Raw genomic sequence first — 23,117 nt, forward strand, 5'->3', positions numbered from 1 at the left:
AGCCAAGCCAGGAAGGACGATAATGGGAGCGAGATGCGGGATCGCGGCGTTTGCCCTCATCCCTCCACGCGGTAATCGGAACAAAATGTTCTTCCATTGTTCGCAGAAGAGTGCTGGTTTCCAACTATGGCAAATATTTAGGAAAACACAATTGAGTCATAAATGTTATTTACAGTTTGGAGCGCCCTATATGTTGCTCCAAGCGCCACAATTAATCTATTCGTCTTGGTTCAGAAAGGATGGTAACATATAGGCCTTCCCCAGTCCCCGGCCAAGAGCTATAACGTCTTGCAGAAGCGTAGCAGCTCCCTGCGATGGGCACCGCACCTCTGCTGCCGTCACAGCTCTCCCGGGTGCCAAGTGCCAGCCACTGCTCCTTGGCAAAGCTGGGCACCCCCGGGACCACAGACCCCCCCAACTCCCAGGCACGAGGCCATATGAGGGTCCTCCCGCTCTCTCCAGCCATCCTGAGCCGGACCCATCAGAGATGGAGCAAAGCCACCGCAACCCAAGAGCAAACCCTGTGCAAACGTGCCCACCAATGCACCAGAGAAGGGGAGGGAGAGTGGTGCTCCTGCAGCCGCGGCAGCCCAGGCTCACCAGGATGGTGATCGGAGGTGACACCAGGCATCTTCTCAAACACAAATAAGTGCTGCAACACCCAGGACTCGCCTTATTTATTACCTGTCACCTCGGCCCCGTGGGAGCTGGCATGTCCCCGGTGAGTCACACCAGGGCAGGCACCGGGGGGGACTGCACCCGGGGCTGGGCTGCCCTCCCAGGGCTGCTGCTGTTTTCCTTTCTTAACACTTTTAGAAAAAATAAAAAATGAGTGACGCTCCCCATGGTTTTTCAAGAGCTGTTTGCTTTAATCCCTTTCTGGAAATACGCTCTCAGTCGTGCCCGCTCCGTACATGCCGTCAGAAAGGGGGAAGAAACATGGAAAATGGCTTTTGTGTGCCTGCATCCGTGCCCAAAGTTTCCCACTTTGGACCCATTTTTCTATCAAAACCCCATTTGGCTGCTATTGACACATCTGGCGCGGGAGAGGATGGACAAGCCCCAGGGATGTGGCCACCACCTCTGCCTCCCGTGGTGTCCACTGGGCCCTGCCGGGCTGGTGGCTCTGCCCCGAGCTCCCCCAGAGCCCAGCACACAGCAGTGCTTTGCCCCTGGCATGTGGCTTAGGCTCAGTTTGCTCTGGAACGGGTAAAAGCCTTCTTGTAAGCTTACTGGCCACTGGAATTCCTGCCCAGGGTGGCCACGGTGAATGTCAAGGCACAAACCCAGGGGGAAAAGCCTGGAAAGCCCTGTCCTGCCCTTCTCCCAGCCTCTCCTGCTGGGGTGTGTGGCCACACAGCTGGCGGCGCTGGACCGTGCCCATGGGATGCTCAGCTCCTCCCAACCACCGGCCGGTCGGACACCTCTGGCACCAACCTCTGCCAGCTCCAACAGGCAGATCCCGGCCCCGGGGCCACCAACCAAACGCAGCAGTTACAGAACCCCCAGGTTAAGCAAACAGGAAGGCGCAGCCCCGCGTGTCTGCGCTGCCGGGCCAGGGCCCGTTAAATCCAGCCCTGTGTAAACGCGGTGGGGCTGGCGGCAGACTTGGTGACTCCAGCTGCCTTCCCAGCCCGGGCGACCCAGGAGCACCAGCAGCGCTGGGACACGGCCGCACAGGGCTGCGCTTGTCCTCGGGGCTGAGTCACAGAGCCCACACGGCAGCTCCAGCGAGGAGCTATTTTGGGTTTCTCAGTAAACCTGTGGCTTTCTGCAGGCAAGCCTGGTACAACGGGGTTTTATGCATTGCTTTGATCTTTTTTTTTTTTTTTTCCCCTGCAAGAAGAAACGTGTGCAGCAGAACGTGCTAACAAGCAATCGATTATTATAAACTACCCGGCCTGCCGCTGGCTGCTTCACACACCGTCCACTTTCTTGCTCTCCCTTCACTCCCATCGCTGTCATTTGGGCTCACCGAGCCAAACCCATGTGGTGATTTTAAACACAGACCAAGATGAGGGGAGACTCCAAAGCAAACAGGAGGGACAGGGGATCCCAGGGTGAGGTCGCAGGGCGCTTTCCCCAGCCCAGGGATGAACAGTGGGAGAGCCGAACCATGCCTGGTGGGCAGGACACGTAGCTCAGCCCGGTCATGAGCCTGCAGTGAAAAGGTAGCGAGGAGACTCCTTCCCAGGGTGCCAGTGAGGGCGGCGCGGGGGCAGCTGTGTCGGGAGTAAAGCAGCTTTGACAGCTCAGGGCTGCCGGCACACATGGGGATGGGATGGGATGGGACGGGATGGGATGGGATGGGATGGACGGGACAGGATGGGATGGGACGGGATGGCATGGGGATGGGACGGGATGGGATGGGACATGGGATGGGATGGGATGGGGGAGCAGTGCCCTGTGCCAGGCCAGCATCACCTCCACAGAGCTGGCTGCAGGGCAGGACCCAGCTGCGCTGTCCGATGCCAGACCCCAGGGAACCTGTGAGCCTCAGGGGGCACAGGCCAAGGCAGGAGACCACCCTGAGACCTCCCTGCACACCTCTGCAGCCACCACACAATGCAATGGCTCAGGAAAAGCAACACCAACAGCTACCCAAAACTAATCATGGTATTTGTTCACACTTGTTTTTCCTAAATTCTAGAGCTGATGATTTCCGAACAGAGCAGCTTGGCAAAAGAAATCAATCATCAGGCATGGCTGCGGTGAGAAGGATGGACAGAAAGAAACAGAAAGATGAGAAAAACCAGATCACAACAGCAAGTGGACAGGTTGGTTGGGAACCTTCTGTAAGATACGTGTAAACAAGGATATGGATGAAAAATACAGAGAGGCAAGACAGGCAGTTTGTAAGGGAGCTGACTGCTCTGCTTCCCTAGCTGGTCCCTCTTGAATTGCTTGTCCTCCTCCATCAGTCCCGCATGGGGTACGGCCAGTTCCTGTCTTCATAAAACTTCTTCAGGCCCTGGAGGTTGACGGGGGGGAAGTAAGGGCCGATCCTCTTCCGAATCCACCACCTCCCCTCGCTGGCGTGCTTTCCCCCGGGTCGGCTGAATTTGTACTTGAAGTGTTCTGCTCGGATCCACCTGCAGAGGAACACAGTGCAGCCTGCTCAGCAGGGGCTGGCACCACAGCCGGGCGGCAGCGGGGGGAGTGTCAGACCCTATTTACGGTCCCCTCAGAGATGAGGTTTGAGCCTTTCCATAGCTAGATGGAGAAGTCAGCTGGAGGGTGCTCAGCCTGGCTGGCTCCTGCATCCTGACGCTCCCTCCATCCTTGGGATGCCCACAGCCAGCAGCAGGGGTGCGGCCGTCCCTGCTGGAGCGAGGCAGCGGGGAGCTCCTGGGCTCCTCCTGATGCAATTTAGGAATGATGCAGAGGAGCTTTAACACCCCCTCGCCCTCTGCACTCCCCACCGCCGCCGCACGCTCCACACACCTCTCGGCAACCAAGTTTGAAAGAATAATAATAAAACCAAGAAAATTATTTTTTTTTTCTTTTCTGAGAGCAACTAAGGAGTATTTCTGCCCAGGACATTTTTAGGTATAGAGCCTGACTCCCACCCCAGCTCCCCCAGCATCCCTCTGCCCCAGGCAGCGGCTGCTCCTTCTGCTCCACAGCTTATTAGTGGAGCTACGAGCGCATCTGTTTTCTGGCCGCCCTGGGAGTTGACAGAAAAGGAGATTTTAAAACAGTGAAGAAAGAAGCATTCATCAGTGTCGCAAAACACATTCGGAGGCTAACCATGCCGCTCGGTTCGGGAGGTTTGGTCCCGCTTGATGTAGGGCATGCTGACAAGAGAGGGAGTAACACCCTGGTCCTCCAGCGTTGTGGTCCCTGTTTGCAGAGTGCATCGCCGCATTTGCTGGATAAGTTCATAAAATAACCCACAATATAAAAATGTCAAAGTCGTGTCAATGCTCATTTAAACCTGCTTTGCTTCACTACTAAAATACAAACCCTGCTACTGAGCAGGGCACCATGCTCCTGCAGCTGCTCGCTCCTGGGGCTGCACCTTGGGCAGCCGTAAAGTTCCTTCCTACTGCTAAAATAATTAGGGACGACTCTTATATATTTGCCATTAACGCCCACCTTCGTAATGCGGTGCTCTGATAGGAAGCAGGGGAGATGGAGACAACAGATAAAACTGCACCCAATTAAGAGGTCTGCTGCAATCACATCTCGACATCTCCATTTAAATCTTGCTGGGTACCCAGATGAGCGATACAGAAACGCATCTGCTAACAAAACGCATTAACATGGAGCTGTTCATCATGCCCATCACTTGCTGCTGACTCGCAGCAATGGGCACTACATCTGTTTTCTGATGGCCTCCTGGCTGGCATGAAAACAGGAAAAATATCAGCATGTTTCCCCCTCTGCTGAGGATGACGGGGGGATCCAAGGAAGCCCAGACTAAAGCATCTGGAGCTGCGCTGGGACAGCTCTAATTTAAACAAGGGGTAAGGGCTGGGTGCCAAGGGAAGCATAGGGAAGGAGGTGCCCCCCGATGCTGTACCCTCTGCGGCAGAGCCCCCCAGACGCTGACGGGGGGCTGCAGGGAGGCAGGACACCAGCCCTCAAATATGGGAAGGTAAACAGGAGAAGGAGGGGGCAACGGCACAGCCCTGGCTGGGGGCTCAGGGGGCACAACCCTGCATCTCATCACCATACATGCCGCCCTGCAGCTGCTGGCTTCGTGGCAGCCAGGGCCATTTCTACACCCTCTCTCCCTCCTCTGTTCTGAGGCTGGTAAAAGTCAAATGGGGGCTGAAGTGTTACTCCCAGAGTGTTTACTTCGCAGGAGCACAAAATTTCCTGTTAATAATTAGAGCATTACTGAACAGCAACGTTCCCGCGGGTCCAGGTAGCCTGCAGGCTCCTGTCTGGGATGGTTAGAGATTTCCAAGCTGTGCTGCTTGATTGCTTTCCTGAAGTCAAAATACATATCCACTTCCCAAAAAAGTTTCAGTGGCTGATTGTATGTCCATCCCTCTCCTGCCTGAAGCCTTCCCCCGCCTGCCGCATCGGGGCTCTTGGGTTTTTTTCTTCACTAAGCGACTGCAGAGCATACGGTGAGCTGGGACCCGTCCCCGTGTGCCCCCAGCACATGGGGGTAGCGGGGTCCCCCATGCTGAAGGAGCTGTCTGCAAACCCCACCTGGAAAAGTTCCCGTTTTCTAGACGGGGATGCGGAGTGCAGGGAGCAGCTGGCTTCTCTGAGCCCCTGGGGCAGACCTAGGAGACCTCGGGAGATGCCAGGTCTCTGCTCAGACACCCAAGTGTCTTCTCCCAAACCTCCAGGACTGTCCTGCAACCTCTCTGGAATGAAAATTTCCTTGTCCCTTTCGAATGGGCTTGCCTGTCCAGATTAAATAATATCTATCATCTGATTTGGCATGATTTTTCCCATATGTTCTCTGTCTATTAAAATGTTTGCTATCAAAGGGATCGGCATGTAAAACTAGAACCGTGTGAGCATTAAAGCAACCACATGCCATTGAAGATGCATTTTTGTGGCATAGTTTGCCTTTCTATCTGACTGTGTTTTAGGCTTTCCTGTTCAGAGCCTCAATCAATCTGAAGAGTCCCCCCGCAGCCCCCCGACCTCTAAATTCAGCCACCCTCTTGTCCCAGCCACAGTCACTCTGCTTCCCCCAGCCTGCTCCACCTGAGCCCTGAGCTGGAGTGTTGGGATGCATGGTCCACGTCAGGATGCCAAGATCCACAGAGGAGGAACCTGCACAGCTCCATGGACTGTGGAGTTTGTATACTCCGTGGAGCTGAGCTCTTCCAGGAGCTGAACACTCACCCAGCGATGAGCTATAAAGCTCCGGCACACCACAGCCCACGGCTCTTCGCTGTCCTGCACGGCCAGCGCTTCTCTGGGATGGAAAACTTGCAGGTTTCCATTCTGGTAAATGGAGGCACCAACGAGCCCTCACAGGGCTGCAGCAGCCAAAGCGCTGCAGGATGGGGAAACTGCAGCGGGAATCCCTCTGAGCATCAGAATGCCTCTGAGCATTAGAATACCACAGCAGCATCCAGATCCTGCGCTATCCGTCCTCTCCATCCTTCCCGGGCTAGGGGCTGTGGGAGAAAAGCGGAAAACCTGGAACCCATGGCAAGCTTTCCTTGCAAGGCTTATGTATGTAAAAGCTGCAGGTTAATACTCACTGGAGCCCCTCATTTCAGGGCTCATAGAGTTTACAAGCTACCCCAGTATTTATAATCTACCTGGGTGCCTCAGTCCTGAAGTTACAGGATTTGTAAACTCCTCCAGCGCTGCCTCGCTGGACCCGCTCCCTCCTCTCGGAATTCAGGGAACGAACAACCCAGAGTCCATCATTTCAGGGCTCACAGAGTTTACAAGCATCACTTAAAGCCCTGGACAGCTTGTAACTCAGGCGAGACATGCACATATATGGTCGCCTGCAGACCAAGAAACCTGCAGGCTACAGACCATCCCATCAGCAACTGCTTGTGTTTTCTGCAACACAAAGACCTTCCCACACAAAGACCTTCTGGCTGGTGGAAGGGATCCACAGGTCTCCAAGCCCTCTCTGAGGCAGGAGACTGCTAGCATGTGTGAACCTTGTTTGCTGCTCTGGAGAAACGGGAGCATCTACAAGAAGGTCACGAAGAAGCGCTCTGACTTCATCTACATTCAAAGGAGTCTGCTGCCACAGGTGCTCGCCCACACTCAGGGAAGGATGAACAAGACTTGCGTTTCAGAGCAGACAGACAGAAAGGTCAGGAAGGACAATCCTGGCTGAATACAGTTTCCCAGGATTTTCGGAGCGAACACAAGCCGGCAGCTCCTCCTGGCTCCCTGGGAAGCACCGGGCACCAGCTACCACAGCTGGGCAGGGAATTGGCTCTGGAGGAGCATCAGCCTGAACCAGCTGAGCCCAGGTGAGGTCCCTTAGGAGACACAGGAGGGCAAAGTAATCACTTGAGAAGCCAGAAACAAGTTATGGTCAGATAAAGCAAGTCAGACATTTCTCCTCCAGGAGATGGAAAACCCTCTCCACGATGACAACAACAGGGACACGGGACAAGGGACAGCGGTACTCAGGAGGTGCTGGCAGAGTGATGGCGCTGATCCTGGTGTGGATGGCTGGATGAGGGAGGACCACCGAGCCACCCAGAAGGACCCATGGCCCTGCACGGGGTGCTGGGACCTGCCTGCTACCACCGTTTTGGGCAAACACTGCTCTCCATCACCACCCAGATCGGGCAGGGCTACAGCCCTGGGGAGGGCAGAAAGGCTAAAAATAATAACCATTATTTTTTAGATCAATATATTCATCCCACCAGATGCCCGGTAGCAGCTGCGCTGTAGCACTTTTAAGATTCGATCATATATCAGCCTATTATGACATCTTCCAACTGTACGTGTTAAAAATTAGCAGCAATATTGGAGTTGTTGGGATGGAGGGCTAAATCTCCCAGACAGCTGTAATTAGTTCCAGAGGGTGCAGCTGTCTCCCTGCAACAGCTGAGGGGTTCGAGGGAAAAAACCAGAGCCAGTGGTTTCTGTTAGAATTAATGGCCTGACAGGGCAAGGCGGGGTGCGAAAGGAAAGAAAGAAACCAAAACATGGGGCGTCTTTTCGATTTGGTGGGGGTTTTCTTGTTGGTTTTCTTTTTTTTTTTTTTTTAATCTGGAGGTTCCCCATTCCACTGTAAATCAGCGAGCAAGTGTCAGTGGAAAGTACAAATTCATTACAGTAACAGAGCCTCCATCATCGGCTTTCTTGCTTATTCTAGCCCTGTTAGTGGGAGGGATCATAAATTCATCTTGGCCCAAGTTTGCAGAATAAGGGCAGTTTTATGGGTTGTTTTTCAGCGCCGCTGACTGCTCCTTCTTCAAGGCTCCTGCAAGACCTGGCCCTGCAGAGCCAGAGCATCCCACGGGCAGTTTATCCCCCAAACTCTCTTGGGAGATGGCGAAGTGGGGGTTTTGCCCCACCGACGGGTTAGAAAGAGGGGCTCAGAGGCTGTGTCTGTACCGGGGGCAGAGAAAACCTTGGGGGAAGGCAACCCGGCTCTCCCGGGGCTCGCAGCACTGCCCGGGATTCCCTGCGGCACCCACAGACCCCGCAACTGGGCTCAGTTCAGCGTCTCGCAGGCGTGATGGGCATGCGGCCGATGTTCCCGACGGAGCCCAGGCAGGAGCTGCCCTGGCCAAGGCAGACGGCTCCTAGGGCCACAGGGAAGCTGCCCCACGGCTGCATCTGCCACCGCTGCGAGAGGTGGCTGGGAGCCCCATCCCCCACCCGGGGGGGTATCCCGATGCCATGAGATGAGTTCTGCCTCCCCAGCAGCGCTGAGATACCGAGGTTGTTTTTACCAAAAGAAAATCCCTTAAACTTCAATTCAGGAGAATGGAATAATTTTGTTCTGATAATAATAGATGTTGTAATGTTGATGATAAAGATTTTCTTTGAGATTCGAGTACACAGGGAAAGAAGAAACGAACTGCAGTAAAACATTTCGCCGTGGCGAAACCTGGTGAGAAAGCCAAAAGAATGTGTTTATACTTCTTCACCTCTGAGGATCTGGTCACCTCCCGGGACAGTTTCACTGCTGGCAAAGCCACTTTTCCATGGGGAAACCACACAAAACATTTCACTTCTCCGCACAGAAGCCACCAGCACCCGTGGGAGAGGATTGGCTCTGGGGACAGCAGAGTCACATTGCTCCCTTACCGCATCCCGTCCTTGGAGGGAGACTTGTGTGTCAGCACAGAAACACCGTGGGATGAGAGGAGGCACGTGGGATTCAACAAAACCCTGAAGGTTTTGTTCAACAAAACAAAACAAACCCTGAAGGACTCGTGTCCCTGCAGAGCATCCCATGCCCATGAGCAGCACCCCTGTCTCCTCTGAAGGCATTTTGGGAGGGACCTTGCACAACAGAACTGCCATTTCCACCCACATCTCAGTGATGCCCGTATCTTCCAATAACGCCGTACTCCCTGCCTGCTCCCAGCACTGCTTTCAATAGCTACAGAATTACCTTGACCCCTTCTGGGGGGGGGGGGGTCCGAGGGAGCAGCCCCCAAAGTGGCTTCTACACCGTGCAAAGCTCCGCAGCCACCTCCTGCCGGGCTCCGTGGTGACCCCCACAGCCTGAAAACCCAGTCCACCGTGCCCCCAGGTATAGCGCCCCGCAGCCGTGACACAAATGGGAAATAAATGGGCAATCAAATAAAAAAAAAAAAAAAAAGAATACGAAACGTTATATTCTTCTTGCATTCCTGCAGCCAGGTAGCATCAAATAGGAAGCGCTGCCTCCATAAATAACGCCACCGCTACAAATCCAGGTCCTCGGATACATGTTGGGGCTTTTTCAACGAAGTGCTACTATAATTGCAATAAAAGTCCTTAAGTGAACATGATTTAATATCAGAGACACCAAACACTTCAGGTCAAAAATAAAAACCTGATTTTTTTTTTCCTCCTGTAGGCAAAATCTGATTTTTGTTTTCTTTTATTGTTGCAGTCTGTTTCCATGACGGCGTGTTAAACACTTATTAATTTCTCAGCCAAAGCCCTACCGTTCAGATTTATGACGGCTGGTGTTTTATGAACTATCCGCTGCACAATAATATTTTGTAAATCCACATTCCACAAACATCACTGTGCTTGAAGTAAAGCTTCACACTCAGCTAGGCTGGGCGCTCAACAATACCCTCATTTTTAATCAGTCACCTGTTTCTCATTTTAAGTTTATCACACTTGAAAAAATACTATAATTTCTAGAGTTGTAAAGAAACCTACAAACTTTGGTCTCAGAAATTTCATTTCGAAGGCATTAACTCATTTTGAAAGTCCCTTGGCTATTTAAGGTGTAGAGTTTCCATTAACAGAATAAACTCCGTGGAGTATGGAGCGTAATGTTCTTATGGAAAACAGTCCCTTCCCCTAATTATTTAGTCTAGCAGGGAATGAAAATAATTAAGTCTCAAAATTCCCTTTAGAATGCAGAGGGGGGCGGAATATGGTAGGAAAATTAGCTTTTTTTCCACCCAGCTACTGAAGGGAGCCGAGCTGCGGGGGGCACAAGCCTCAGCTGGAAGGTGGGAGCGAAGGATCCTTCAGGTTTGCAGCAGCCGCAGATGGGCTCCGGCTCACGGGAGAGGGCACAGGGATGCCCCATGGAAACTGTCGGAGCCACAGTCCCCCTGAACTATCTTTTCTTGCCAGGCGCTACCGCTAAGGCTCAAATTTAAGTCTATTGTTCACAATTAAAACAAAATTATAACAAAAAGGCGCTGGCTGGCTGTAAGCGGCTGTCAGCGCTGAGGTTGCCCACATCCAGCACTCAGTGGAAGATTGCTAAGGAGTCTGGATTAAAAAAATAGGTATCCTGCTAACGGCCTCTTATACTTCTTACACCCAGATCGGAGGGTACAGCTTGATCCTCGGGTTCTGGCCACGGTTCTCCCGTGGGAGCGTGCCTGGGGCTGTGCCGTGGGTGCAGGGGGCTCGCCAGCCCCGCTGGGAGCTTCAGTGTGCGACAAGGGTCACTTAAAATTAAACAAAGAAATGGTGGGTTTGAAATATAAAGGAAAAAACCCCAAACCCGAGCAAGCGAGCCCGCCGGAGCAGAACTAACGTTGGGTGAAAAGCAGCTCATGGAGCCGCTGTGCCCACGCCAGCCACAAAAGCCACGAGTGTAAACCCAGCAGAATGGGGACGGGGCACAGCAACTGGAAAACAAATTAAAAAAAAAAGGCAAATGGTCACTTCAGCCTCCTTTTCAGGCGAAGCTCTAACAGCAAAGAATAACCGTAGAGATGTAAATAGCCAGAGGAAGCGGTGACTGACGCGAGAGCCCAGCACAGGGTCAGACCCAGACCCAGCACCCCAGCGTGGGCGCCCAGCACCCCCCTTCACACCTAGGTAAAAGGCCGGGTGGTGCCAGTGTCCCCAGGTGTTTGCATTTGGCTCGCCAAAACCCAAAACGTGGCTCGCCAAAACCCAAAACGTGACCCGCAACCTGGGATCCAGAGTGAAACGGGGTGTTGGATTTTGGTCTGAGCCAAAACGAGCATTTGTAAATTGTTATTTTTACTTTACGCCACCCAAAAATAAACTAGACCCATGAAAAACTTTTAAAGCAAAGCTAATGCCAGAGCAAAGGCAGCTGACACATAAACCCAGTGCTGGATCCTGATCTTTTCCTACTATAAACTAGCTGCTAAAGAGTGAAAACAGAGTCTGTGCTTTGGTTTAACCACGGTAACGCATGAATCAAGACCCTGTTCAACAAAATCTATAGCACCGTGTGTTCAACACAGCATCCACGCTGCTGTGTAATTACTTATTGGACCTGCTTGCATTCCTCTGTACGCTCTGCAGTCGTTATCCTATAAAAACTAACAAAGATGAAGATTTGCTTTTGGTTTTGCTTTAAATTCCTGAACATTTCACTTCCTCACCTGTTACAGAATACAGTAAAAAAACCTATTCACCACCTGGAGCAATGTAGCATTATCCCAGCCACATCCCACTTCATTATTTTCATTTTAAAATGAGTTCCTATGTTCAACCACATTAATTTTTTTTAACACCACTGATGCCAGAAAGCAGAGAAGAGATGCAGCCCGTCTACGGCAAAGTCTGGGAAGGCAAGACGTGATACACATTTGCTTGAGTTTTAATTTGTCAGGTTGTCTTGTTTTCAGCCTCCGTCCCGGTGAGCACCAGGAGCAACGTTTATGGCACTGGGGGACACGTGGTAATAAACAGCTCTGGGATTATCAAATGCTTCTGTCGCTTTGTGAATTGCGAGAGCCGTTTATTGCCAGCAGCCACCAGATGGTCATGGCTTCTGGCTGCTGGCACCAGGGGACACCTAATTCAAACTGGTGACTCGGTGTCTAAAGGTCCCAGGTTCTGCTAAAACCCCTGGGGTCAGCCAGCACTCAGGACTGACTTTTTTTCTTCTTCTTTTTTTTTTTTTTTTTTTTTTTAAATCATAAAAAAGCAATGCAAAGGAACGCCCTGCAGTGAACTCCACTCAGTGAATTTATGGCGCTGAACCTTGGGGACACGAGGGAAGTTTGGTGAGATGCAGCTGATAAATGCACCCGAGACGGAGCCAGCGTGATCCGGGTTCTCCGGCTGCTTGGCCAGCTCAGCGCTGCCAATGCTGCCCCAACCCCAGCTCCATGATGGGCTCCCGAAGGATCCAGCTCCCACCGGATCCCGGTAGGTAAGCCCTCTCACTGGGCTGAATTTCTGCCCGTTGTGAGCTCTGGTGTCCGTTAGCACCCTAACAAGGTGCCCACTGCCTTCGCCACGTGCAAGGCTGTGCAGGCGCTGTGCCCCTTCCCTGGCTGTCAGAAATGGGCCACGGCCGTGGGGGCTGCACAGCCCCCAGCGAGGAGGTGGCAGGGAGCGGCAGGGCGGTGCAGTTCGCTGCCACAAGCTGCAGACCCCGCTTCAGCTGATAGATGCACGTGCATTCAAATGAAGGTCCATGAAAACGAAGAGAAACACGCAGCCAGAACACAACCCGGAGCAAAGAGGTTTCACATGCTCCTCAACACCACCGAGGGCAGTGATGGTGCAGCACCAGCACCCTGCTCCCCCCATGGAAAGCCAAACCCAGCACGGCCAAGCAGAGCTAAACCCTCACCCCCCTTACACATTCTTAAAGCTGGATCCATCCGTGGCAAGGGCTGTGCTGCTCTAGCCCAGCATGCCTTTTGTAGCAATAATTAACCGAGGTGCCCGAGAGCCCCGCTGGACTGCAGCCAAGGTGTCATTACTTGTGCGTAACAGACCCACTGCTTGTGTAACCCAACAAACGGCGACACCACCCCACAACGTGCCCTGAGCCATAACCCACCGCTGACGGGAGCTCCGCTGAGGCTGCTCTCACTGGGCCGTGGGCAGGATCCTGCCCTGCGCACCCAGAGCGCCTGCTGGCTCGCCCTGCGGTGTCGCACCCACGGGAGAACGGGTTCTCCAATGAGAAGATGTGTAAAAACCCCACAATAACTGTTCTTACAGCAGTCTTGGCTCCTGCACCTGGGGGGAGTATGTTTCCATCAGCCTGTACCAATGCTCTGACAAGGTGCTGTGCACCAAGACAGGGCTGGATGCCAGGGAACCCCAGGAATGTTATTTTTTAGAAATACTCCAGTGTGATGATGGGCAGCTCATTTAACAGTTGTGTTCCAAGCTTTGGAGTTTTTGCAGACTACATACAGACATACATTCAGCTCAGAGTCTAAACCATCATGGGTTTATCCATCTATAGCATCCTGGGATGTGTAAATCACCTCAGAGGAAGCAGTTTGGTAAAAGGTGGAAGTTCTTAGTGTCTAGGTGGAAAAGGAGTCTCTCAGAGGGTTTGGGGGACGCACCGTGCTGAAGCCCACAAGCATCAGCAGGGTGCAGGAGGAAGCTCGTTTCACACAGTACTGTCAGCCTTCCTCCTCCTTTGCAGTGCATCCTAAGAGCCTCGAATGGAAAATATTAGCAAGAGCATAGTATTACTCAAGTTGATCCAAAATTCCCTTAAAATGTTTTCTCAGCTAAAAATAACTTCATCAACAAAACAGACACTTTTGTGAAAAATTTCCTTTTGTATAAAAACCTTGGGGTTTTCATCTGTGCCTTTCACTTGCTGATGTTTGCTTTGTCTTTTCACTGAAAACACAGACACTTCCAAGACAAGTGTTCACAAAAACAGTAATTTCTGCGGGGCCAGTTTGTCTTTGAAATGCCTCAGTAGGGCGATAGAAGCAGCGCTTTCGATCTGAGCTCACAAAGCAATCACGACAAAAAAAATCTAAAGCTGATGGGCAGGAAACCACTTGAGCAGCCCGGATTGCCGTCCAAGAGGAGCAGCGCTGAGCCCTTTGCAGACCTGCCCGGGGACAGGCTCAGCCCAAGGGTCCTCATGTCCCCCCCCAGAAAGGCACTGAGGTTGTGGGAGCACCAGCTCTTCCTGGTGCCCGCCCTCCTGTACCCCGGACTGCCTGGGTACCACCCCCACCCCACCCCAATCCATCAAGAGAAACCAGGTGTGGGCATCCAGGGTAGGACCAAGACGGAGCCCAGGTACTTCCAGCTCTCGGCAAAACCCAAGGCTTACCGTGGGGGTGCTCTGCCCGCGAACGGGTTCGTTGCCATCAAGGACAAGGTCTCCTCTTCCTGGGCCAGCAGCTTCCCAGCCAAGTGGATTATCCATTCATTCTGCTCATAGGTCTTGGGGAAGGAATAAAATATAAAAGCGTTAGGCGCTGTTAGGCTTGCCATGTAGTGTGATTAGCATTAAAGACTTCTGTGTGGTCTCTGGGGAGAGATTACAACTGATTTGGGTAGCAGCAATGAATTGCCTGGTGTTGCAGGGAACGGATCCTGTGGGATCCAACACCTTGAGGTCCACACCGAGACCCTCTGGCATCTGTGGGGTGCAGGGAGAGCTTCACTGAGCTCGTCTCATCTGGAAATCATTCCTGAGGGCACAGTCACAACTGAGGGTGTGCAAGTCACAAAGGTCTAATGAGTTTGTTAGCTGAGCTGGGATGGCTACGCACACGCTCCCAGTGCGCCCCAACTGCAAAGTAGCATCCTCCATCTCAAGCATCCCCAAAGGAATTCACATTACAGCGAGGGGGGGGGGGGGGGGGGGGGGGCTGGTGGTGAAGCAAAAAGCGTGTCCACAGCCAGCAGCCACAGCTCAGCTGATGATCAGAGACTAGCTGACAGTCAGGGATGCATCTCCACCTGCACCACCCTGCCATGACAGAGACCTCTGCTCCATGCGAGGTGCCCGACGGGGTGTTTCTGTCCAGGAGATGGTCTGGGTCCAGTGGTACTCCCACCACGAACTGTGGCTCCTCCTACACCTTGGATCACAAATCTCTTTTTGGCTTCACGCATCTCTAACATAGTTGGAGTGTTCTTACCAATTCTGCACCCCAAATCCTTGATTTAAATGATTTCTTTCAGCAGCAAGCTCCACAGAGGAACAGTAATGGCATGTTTTGAAATGACAATCCATCCATCATTTTAAAATAGGTTGCTTTCCCCTGTTGTGTTATCCAAGAGAAAACAGGAGAAAGTGACTTCTCTGTTCCTGATTTCTCTCTCCTCTTTATTTCCTTTCATCTCATCTATCCTCTCCACATCCTGCGCCTATGCCATCCCCTTAATGGTGCAGCCACTGAAAGGGAGCAGGGAGCAGCCCAAGCTGTGGGGGCAGAACTTGCCTCTGCATTTACCTCCCTCCAGGAATCCATGCATCTCATGCTGGTCACAGGGATTCTTGCTGAGGCTCCATAAAAAGCATTTCCCCTTTTGGTGACTTTCTGTGCTTTATACTTCCATTAAGACTGCCCCCCCCCGCCCCCCGCCTCCTTTTTTAATGTGTACCTAAATGGATTTTTTAATGCAAGCAGTAGGGGACACTGTGGGAAAGCGAAACCCGGCAGCTGTACCTGCAGGACTGTGACTAATGCAGAACATCAAGGCGAAGTTACCCTGCAAAACTTTTCTAATGGTAAAGTTTGTTATTTCCGTTGCTAAGGGAAACAGAGGAGAGAAACGAGATGGAAAACACCAAATGCTGGTGGAAAGGCTCATCAAGCGGCAGCTCTACCTCACAGGGTTTCTGACCCGTGCTCATCACAATTTAGAGGAAAACCACAGTTATTGAAGCCAACAACTTTTTAGAAAAGATTATTCTCCCCATACACCTGCTTCTGTCCTGCCTCACCGCACGGCTTGTTCCAGCTGCTGTCCCTGCTGCACCACCAGCATGGATGGGTGGTGGGGCAGGGGTATTCACAGTCACAGAAACACGTTTCCCACCATGGCCCCGTGCCATGCTCTGCCCACCCCAAAGCCCTGTTTAACCTCCAGCACACCCCTTGCTCCATCAACACCCTGTGCCACCCCGTCCCATCTCCCGGTCCCCTTCCCGGCGTGGAGGAGGTGGTGGCGGCTCTCAGGGAGGGCCAGGGCACCTCAGCCCATGCAGGACCGAGGCCACCGTGGCCCCAATGCAGCGCTCTGGGAGGGGAGACGCGGTGAGTCCTGGAGCCAGGAGCTTGGCATCACATGAGATGTTAAACACAAACCTTGCAAATCTCTCAATAACCCTGCCAGGGCTGGCAGGGCCACAGAAAAAGCCGGCAGCATCCTTGCCAAGGGCACAAGCGTGTCGTCACAGGATGACTCACGCCAAAACTCCCAGCCGCGCTGAGTGGCTCCCTGCCCCTTGACGGCTCAGCGATGCCCGAGGTGCCTGGCTCTGGGAGGGTGGGTGCTACATGGGGACCCGCAGCCTGGGGGATCCTTGGTTGTGAGTGAGGATCTCCCGAGAGATGTGACAGCCATTGCAAGTGATCAGATATTATGAGTCAGATCTTCAGCACGCTGTGCCTCCCCGGGCATCCTTTTTAAAGTGCTCCGTATGGTTGTAAGTGCTATTTCCAGGAGGGCCTGGGAGGGGTGAGTGTTCGTGTCTGCAAGTTGGGGAGAAGCAGGAGAAGAACAGAAAGAGGAATCACCAGACTCCTAGAGCCAGACCTTTATGGAGGACCCCAAATCTTCAAAGTCTGATTCAAAACCATGAGGCTCTGTAATGGTGGAATCAGCTCCCAGGCTCACATGGTCTCCAAATTGTTAATTAGCAGCTCCATGCGCACGAGAGTTTGACTTCTGGTTTGTAAAGTGTTTTTCTTGTAAAATTTACAACATGTCTGGCCCCAGCAAAGTCTGCGGTGAGAAATTTCCACCCGGTGCAGCCCCCCACACCCCCCCCAGCACGGAGGCTTAGATATCGTGCAGCGCCGATGCTTGGAGCACGCAGGAGCTGAGCCACACTAACGACCGCGCTGTTTAACTCATTACTCTGTAAAGTGATATGGTGGCAAAGGGAGGAAAGAAAGAGTCCAGGAGATCTGGGCTGCATCCAGGGAAGCATCACACCACAGGGTGGGAAGGTGATGGTTCCTCTGTCCATGGATCCAGTGGGACCCACAGCCGAACACCGTTTGCAGAGCTGTGGCTGTCAGGATAGGAGGGATTCGCCAGGCACTTCCACCGGCTCCGGGTGAGCAAAACAGGAGTCAGAGCTTGAACCATCCAGTGGATTAATAAAAAGAAAAACCCCACAGGATGGACGCACACATTGCTTTAAGATGAGCAGGCATGCACGTGCTGGGGTCAGCTTGAGGTTTTGGCTCTCCAGAGAGCACAGAGGCAGCTGGGGACCGACCGCACCAGCGACAGGTCCGCGGGCTGCTGTCTCCGTCAAGACATGGGCACGGACCAAGCGCCCTCCCCCTGCTCCTGCCCTCCAAAACTGGGGCTACAGCTCACCTTGTGCCACGCATGGCCCCTGTCGTACCCGTGCTGGGATTACTGGGGAACCCAGTGTGACCCACACAGCCTGCTGCTACAAGCTGTTGGTCGGAGCACACTGAAATGTGCCATGAGCTGCACAACTCCCTGTCTGACGCTGAACAGAGAGCCCTGGGGAGCTGCGCCCCCCCCCCAGCAGGGACATGCCTCCCTCCTTTATCTTTTGAGAGCTTTCTTTCTGGTTTACACAGAAAGCAACTGATGAACCAAAAGACACAAAAATCCATCGTCAGTCCCACTAAAATGCCTGGGAAAGGCAGCTCAAGATGTCCAAAAAACAGGTTTTAGGTACAACACAGTGGACTAACAAAGAGGACCTGCAACCAGGTGTTAAGAGCCCATGAGCTTTTGTTTCCTGATGGGCTTCAGCCCCGTGCGGTGCTCGGGCAGCTGCCCCCCCCCAGCTTCCTGTGCCAGCCTGGCAGCGTACACTGCTCTGGGATGGAGTTTGCTCCTTCTCCCCACCCACCCACCGCCCAGCACCGGGACCTGAGCATCACTGCGCAGCCTGGGGTACCACCGCCTCCCGGAGCGACGCTGCCCTGAGACTTCTCTTCAGCTGCCGATATTCTCTGACCTCTTCACTGATGCACTCTGCGAGCGTATAAACACGGCATTCTCGCCTTGAACACATGAACTTGTATATGCAGATACTTAATAACTTTAAAGAACTTACAACCCAATCACCGCTAAGTCAGGCAACAGCGAGGAGCTGGGTCAAAGCAGACACAGTAGCAACTGAACTCTGCAGAGATGACAAAGTAGAAAAGAATATAATCATCACACAAAATACATATGAAAACCACCCGGCACTACAGGGAACATGTTCCCAACTGAAATAATAATAAGAACCCTTTTCCTCTAGCTTTAATTGGTCATTTAATGAAAAAGGAGTGCGGATTAGTGTGGCATTTTATTGAATCTCGGTCCTGGCACAGGCGCACGGGAGGAGGTAAGTATGAGATGCACATGTGGAAACAGCTGGAAACTTGGCACGGGAGCCCAGCATTATTATTTCACATGGTCGGGAGCCCTGCACGGTTTCACAGCAGCGTCGGTGTGCACAGGCAGATGACAGAGGGGTAAGGGAGGTTTACATTTCCCGCGCTGTGTCGTAAGGGGCATTTTTTGCGTCACAGCCTACCCACTGCGGGAGGTAAGGCGGTAACTCCACCGTCCTGGGATATTTTCACCCAATATTCACGTTGCTGTTTACATTGCTGTTTCCACTTCTGTAGCTAAGCGCCTTCGACTGTTGCTGTTTATGGAACTTGAGCTATCAGCTGGAGAAATAATCCACGTCCCACAGAAAACACGGCATAACTAATGCAACCCTTTGCTTTTTTATAATATTCCCGCTCACCACTGTTTGCTGCCATCCTGCTACCCAAGCGACTTAACCAAGGAAGGTCAAAGGCTACATCGGGTCGCATCGCTTCTCCTTATCTCCAATAACCACATCCCCTTCTATTAGTTTCCCAAAGAGGCAATCTGTTTCTCCGCAGGTCTGGCTCAATGTATAGTATTTCAGTGGGGACAGTTTCTCAAGCCTTGCTAAAAGCCATCCCTTAACCCATCCCATTAGGAAACATTTGGGAAAGCAGCAGGTCCCTGAGGAGGTGGGTGCAGGGCAGAGCGTGGCAGGTCCGGGCTGAGGAATAAAAGACTGCGTGAGAGAGCGGAGCAAGACTTTGGGAACCGGCCCTTAGATCTTGCCTATACGGGGAAATCGTGCACCTGGCATAGCTCCCATATCACCTCTGCATTTGGAAAGAAAAGTCACTTTGTTCCAGAATAGAGTCTAGACAGGGAGATACAATAGCCACTGTAGACAATAATCATTCCCTGCATAGACAAGGTCTTACGCTGTATTTAGACAGTCCGTGGTACGATAGGCTATCAGGCTCATTTGGGTTTCTGGGCACTTCCATCGCCGTGTTACTCCTGGAGGCAGCTGCCGACATCCAGCCTGCAGTGCGTCTACATGCGGCGTGGGGCTTTGCAATCCTTCATATTCACAGGGAGACAACTAATCACAGTTGAAAGAAGAAAATAAAATTCTTCCATGCTGAACATGGACCAAAATGTATGAATGCTGCAATGGAAAATGGAAGTGAATTGAGGCCTGTATTTTTAGAAGGGGGAAGAAAGGAAATGTAAAAGGCTGAGCTTAGTATACTGCGCATGAGGTTTAGGTTTTATTACGTTACACACACCTCCTCCTCCATTCTGCTGCCTTGCAGCTTTTTCCTGTAAGCACCCTCTGGCTGGAAGACTGAGGCAACAGAGGCCTTGAATAAAATATTTTCAAAAATATTGATCTGCCTTCTCTATAAAGAGGGTTACTTCTCAGCTTTTCCAGTTTCTGTGTAATAACATCAAGTCTCCTTCACAACTCCCTGTTACCACCCAGGGGAGATCTTCAGAGCATCAATCCTGTTGCTGAAGCTTCTCTCTTGTCTCAGGAAGGCAGCTGACGTTTATTTATAAACTTCCTCACTGTATCTGGAAAACACACGCTGATTCTCAGTGCATTGCAAATGCTGCTCTGCGGCAGGTTTGCTGATGGTCTGCAGAGCCCCATAGGACATGGTGACATGGGCCACCAGTCTGAGCGGTCTCTGTGCCAGTCCTGACATACAGAAACCTTTGGAGCAGCTTCCAGGTACAATGCAACATGACACTGGGCTTTAAAGAACAATATGAAGATGGCATTAGCCTTGTTATTTTTTGAGTAGTTATTTGGTAAGCACCAAGAGTGTGCCTTCGTGCTGGCCAACTGCAGTCCCCAAGCAGAATAAACAACCTTCATGCCATCGTAAGGAAGGGAAAAGCCTTCCCTTTGATTTTAATTTATTCAGAGCTTTCCACTACTGCCCACTGGTAAAGAACAAATCTTTGGTACGATAAACAACTGGCTTTTGTAAAGTCCAAGACATCCCTCTACCAGGAAAAGGGACGAACCTGAAGCCCCAAAACTATGAGCAGTATTTTGTTTTCTGGTTGCTATTTATTAACAGTGCTGAATTCACCCACGGGCTGCCAAAAATTGTAATGTTTTTTGTACCAGCGGCACAGCATAGCTCAGGTCTGGGTTGTGATGGCTGCGCTCCTACAAATGCCCACTATGAATGAGAAGTCAAAAAATAACCAGAGTGCTGCTACCAGCAGCTGGAGGACAGACAAAGCGGTAACAACTTGCCTCCAGCTTCTGTAAAAACAGAATGTCTTTGCACTAAGGCAACGAAGTGTCAAGGGGTGAAAGTTTTTCCTAATGCATAACCTGAATTTTCCTGAGATTAAATCATATTCTGCCATTTCACCCATCACTTCCTTCCTTCTCCACAGGGATACAGAAAACAGATTGCTGCTTTCCCCTTTGCAGCAGGTTTTCACCCATTCCAAATCTGTTTTGACGCTGGGATGCCCATGCAGATTTGTTTGCTCTGCTGCTGGAGGAGAAGAGTTCTGCACCCCTTTTCTTCCTGCGGGTCCCTCTTCTGCACCCTTGCCACTCAGCTGCATCCCTCCCGAACTGGGTGCTCGGCTGAGTGTCGTGGGTGACACCAGGCATGCCGAACGCCTGCTCGCCTGCTATGGTACCGTGTTGGCCTTTTCACGATGCCTTTTCTGAAGCGTGCTCACCTTGCGATACACGCTCAGCCCAAGGGGCTTCGCCAGATGCTTTGCTCCATCCCATCCCAGAGCGGAGACGGGTCCTGCCCACCTGCAGCACTGCACACCCCTCTCCTCCTGCCCGGACCCATGCCAGTGAGAACGCTGGGCTTTCAGACCTTGTCCTCTTGTGCTCACAGCTTGGTGGCACCTGCAAATGCAGGAAGCACATCGTGCCATTCTTTCCAGTTAGCAACAGCTCCTCAGAAATGTGCTCGTGCATTAAGTTGGCTCAGACCTTGGTTTAAATTGCTTCGATGGAAGCAGGTGATCTGGAGCAATCAACCTCAGCAACGAGCACCTGAACAGCAGCTCCTGGCCCACAGACACATCATTTTTCTTGACAGCACCCCAGCCCAATTTGCAGACAGGGGACCGGGTTATCAGCTGGGTCATGGAGTGAAGGGGGTCCCAGCCGAGGCAGCTGCTGAGAAACAACTGAAAAAGGCTGCACAGATTTCCACACGCTGCTGCTGGTTTGTGGGAGTTTTTCCCTGGCTGCAGACGGGAAGAAGCAAGGCAGACATGCTTCAGGACGGGTTATGTCCCTGCCAGAGCGAAATGAAGGACTTCAATTCAGAGCTACAGCACCCTCGGGATGGCGAGACACGCAAAACAAAGAGGGGATTTAGAAAACAAGTGAAAAGGCATATTATATTTAGATAATAAAATTAACATAGCGAAAATTGTTTCCTGGAAAAATAATGCCATGTTACATTACATATAATTATGGCACTACTGGAACGGTAATTAAGAGGCAGGCAACTAATAAATTGCAGTCCAGAGGTGGGGCAGCACTGCGGCTCCTCCCGTTCCCGTGCCAGGACCGTGCTGACGGCTCCCCTGCCACGCCGGCCCGTGCCAGCTATGCCAAGGGCCCGGCTCTCCCATGCTCCAGCTCTTCAAAGCGAATCCTGCAGCTACAGCCAAGGTGGAAAATTTCGCAGGAAACCCTGAGCGGAGGAAGGCGTCATATGTCAAGTGGTGATGAGGTGCAAAGAGGAACCTGTCACGAGCAGCACAAAGGGATGGTAAATATCTTTCCCCCAAGTCCCTGGCTTTTCTGCAGCCTGTCAGAGCTGGATATGTCAGCTCCTTACCTGACCACTGCCAACGAACTGCAAAACCAGCCCCGCGGCCGCCTGCTTGGGAAGCAATGGGGCAGACAGTGAGCGGCGGCGTAGAAAAAATCCAGAAATTTTAAAAACAAATTAAATCTAATCCAGAGGCTGAAGTCACTTGGTTTTATGGACTCCGTAAACTACTGTACAGGGTTTGCAAAACTCGCCTGGCTTCACAAATTTCTTCTGGGGTTTCAACTTCTGGTTTCCCATCCTTTCTGCAGCTCTGCGCAACTAAAGTCTAAGCAACACCTGAAGGATGGTGACTCCTCCTGGCTGTGGCAGCGCGGGGTGACGGCGGGACAGCCAGCTTTCCCAGGGATGACAGCTGGCACCAAATATACAGCTCAGAGTTTTCAAACAAACATTCGGCCACTCCAAATGGCATTTAATTCTGTGCTTAAGCAGGTTTTTATATGCCTGAACATCCAGCTCCGAAAATGCCTGCGCTGTGCCTGGGCTAACGGCCTTCCTGTTCTCAGCAAGTCATCCCCACTGTTCAGAACGGGTTTTTTTCCTCCTTTGTGCACCTTCTGTTAGTACCTCTCCTAAACCAGATCCAAAATCGCTTCACGTGGACCTGTGCACGCTGGCAGGCGTGGGGAAGGTCCCAGCGGCCGGAGGGAACCAGGCAGCGCAGCAGCGGGCATGGGATGCTCATACCGGGGCAGCCGACCCGTTTCCAGCCAGTGCTGCTGCAGCGGGGAGGTGACGGACGCGCTCCAGGGCTGATGCACACCCCCGGCACCCAGCCACCCAAGCCGGGGGCTCGCACCCTCCTCCTGCCAGCACCCTGAGACCCACAGCACTAATTGCTGCTAATCAGCTGGCATGGACAGACGCCTTGGCAGGCATGCGCTCCCGCAGCCCCCTGGCTGAACAGAAACACCTGGGGGAACCTTGCAGTGAATTAAATGC

General features: G+C 52.3%; 1 protein-coding gene across 2 annotated transcripts in view; it reads right to left on the reverse strand.

The window, feature by feature from the left end:
• Window positions 1-845: 845 nt before the first annotated feature.
• The window catches only part of LMF1 (lipase maturation factor 1), a 207,561-nt gene continuing 185,289 nt past the window's right edge, over window positions 846-23,117 (reverse strand). For both annotated transcript variants that reach the window (XM_080386556.1, XM_080386557.1), the window contains 2 exons: window positions 14,126-14,238; window positions 846-3,092 (listed from right to left, as the gene is read on the reverse strand). In XM_080386556.1, coding sequence (XP_080242682.1) covers window positions 2,918-3,092; window positions 14,126-14,238 — 288 coding nt within the window. In that variant the 3' untranslated portion in view covers window positions 846-2,917. The remainder of the gene's footprint in view (window positions 3,093-14,125; window positions 14,239-23,117) is intronic.

This window comes from Falco punctatus (assembly GCF_963210335.1).
Source record: "Falco punctatus genome assembly, chromosome: 4".
Lineage (NCBI taxonomy): Eukaryota > Metazoa > Chordata > Aves > Falconiformes > Falconidae > Falco > Falco punctatus.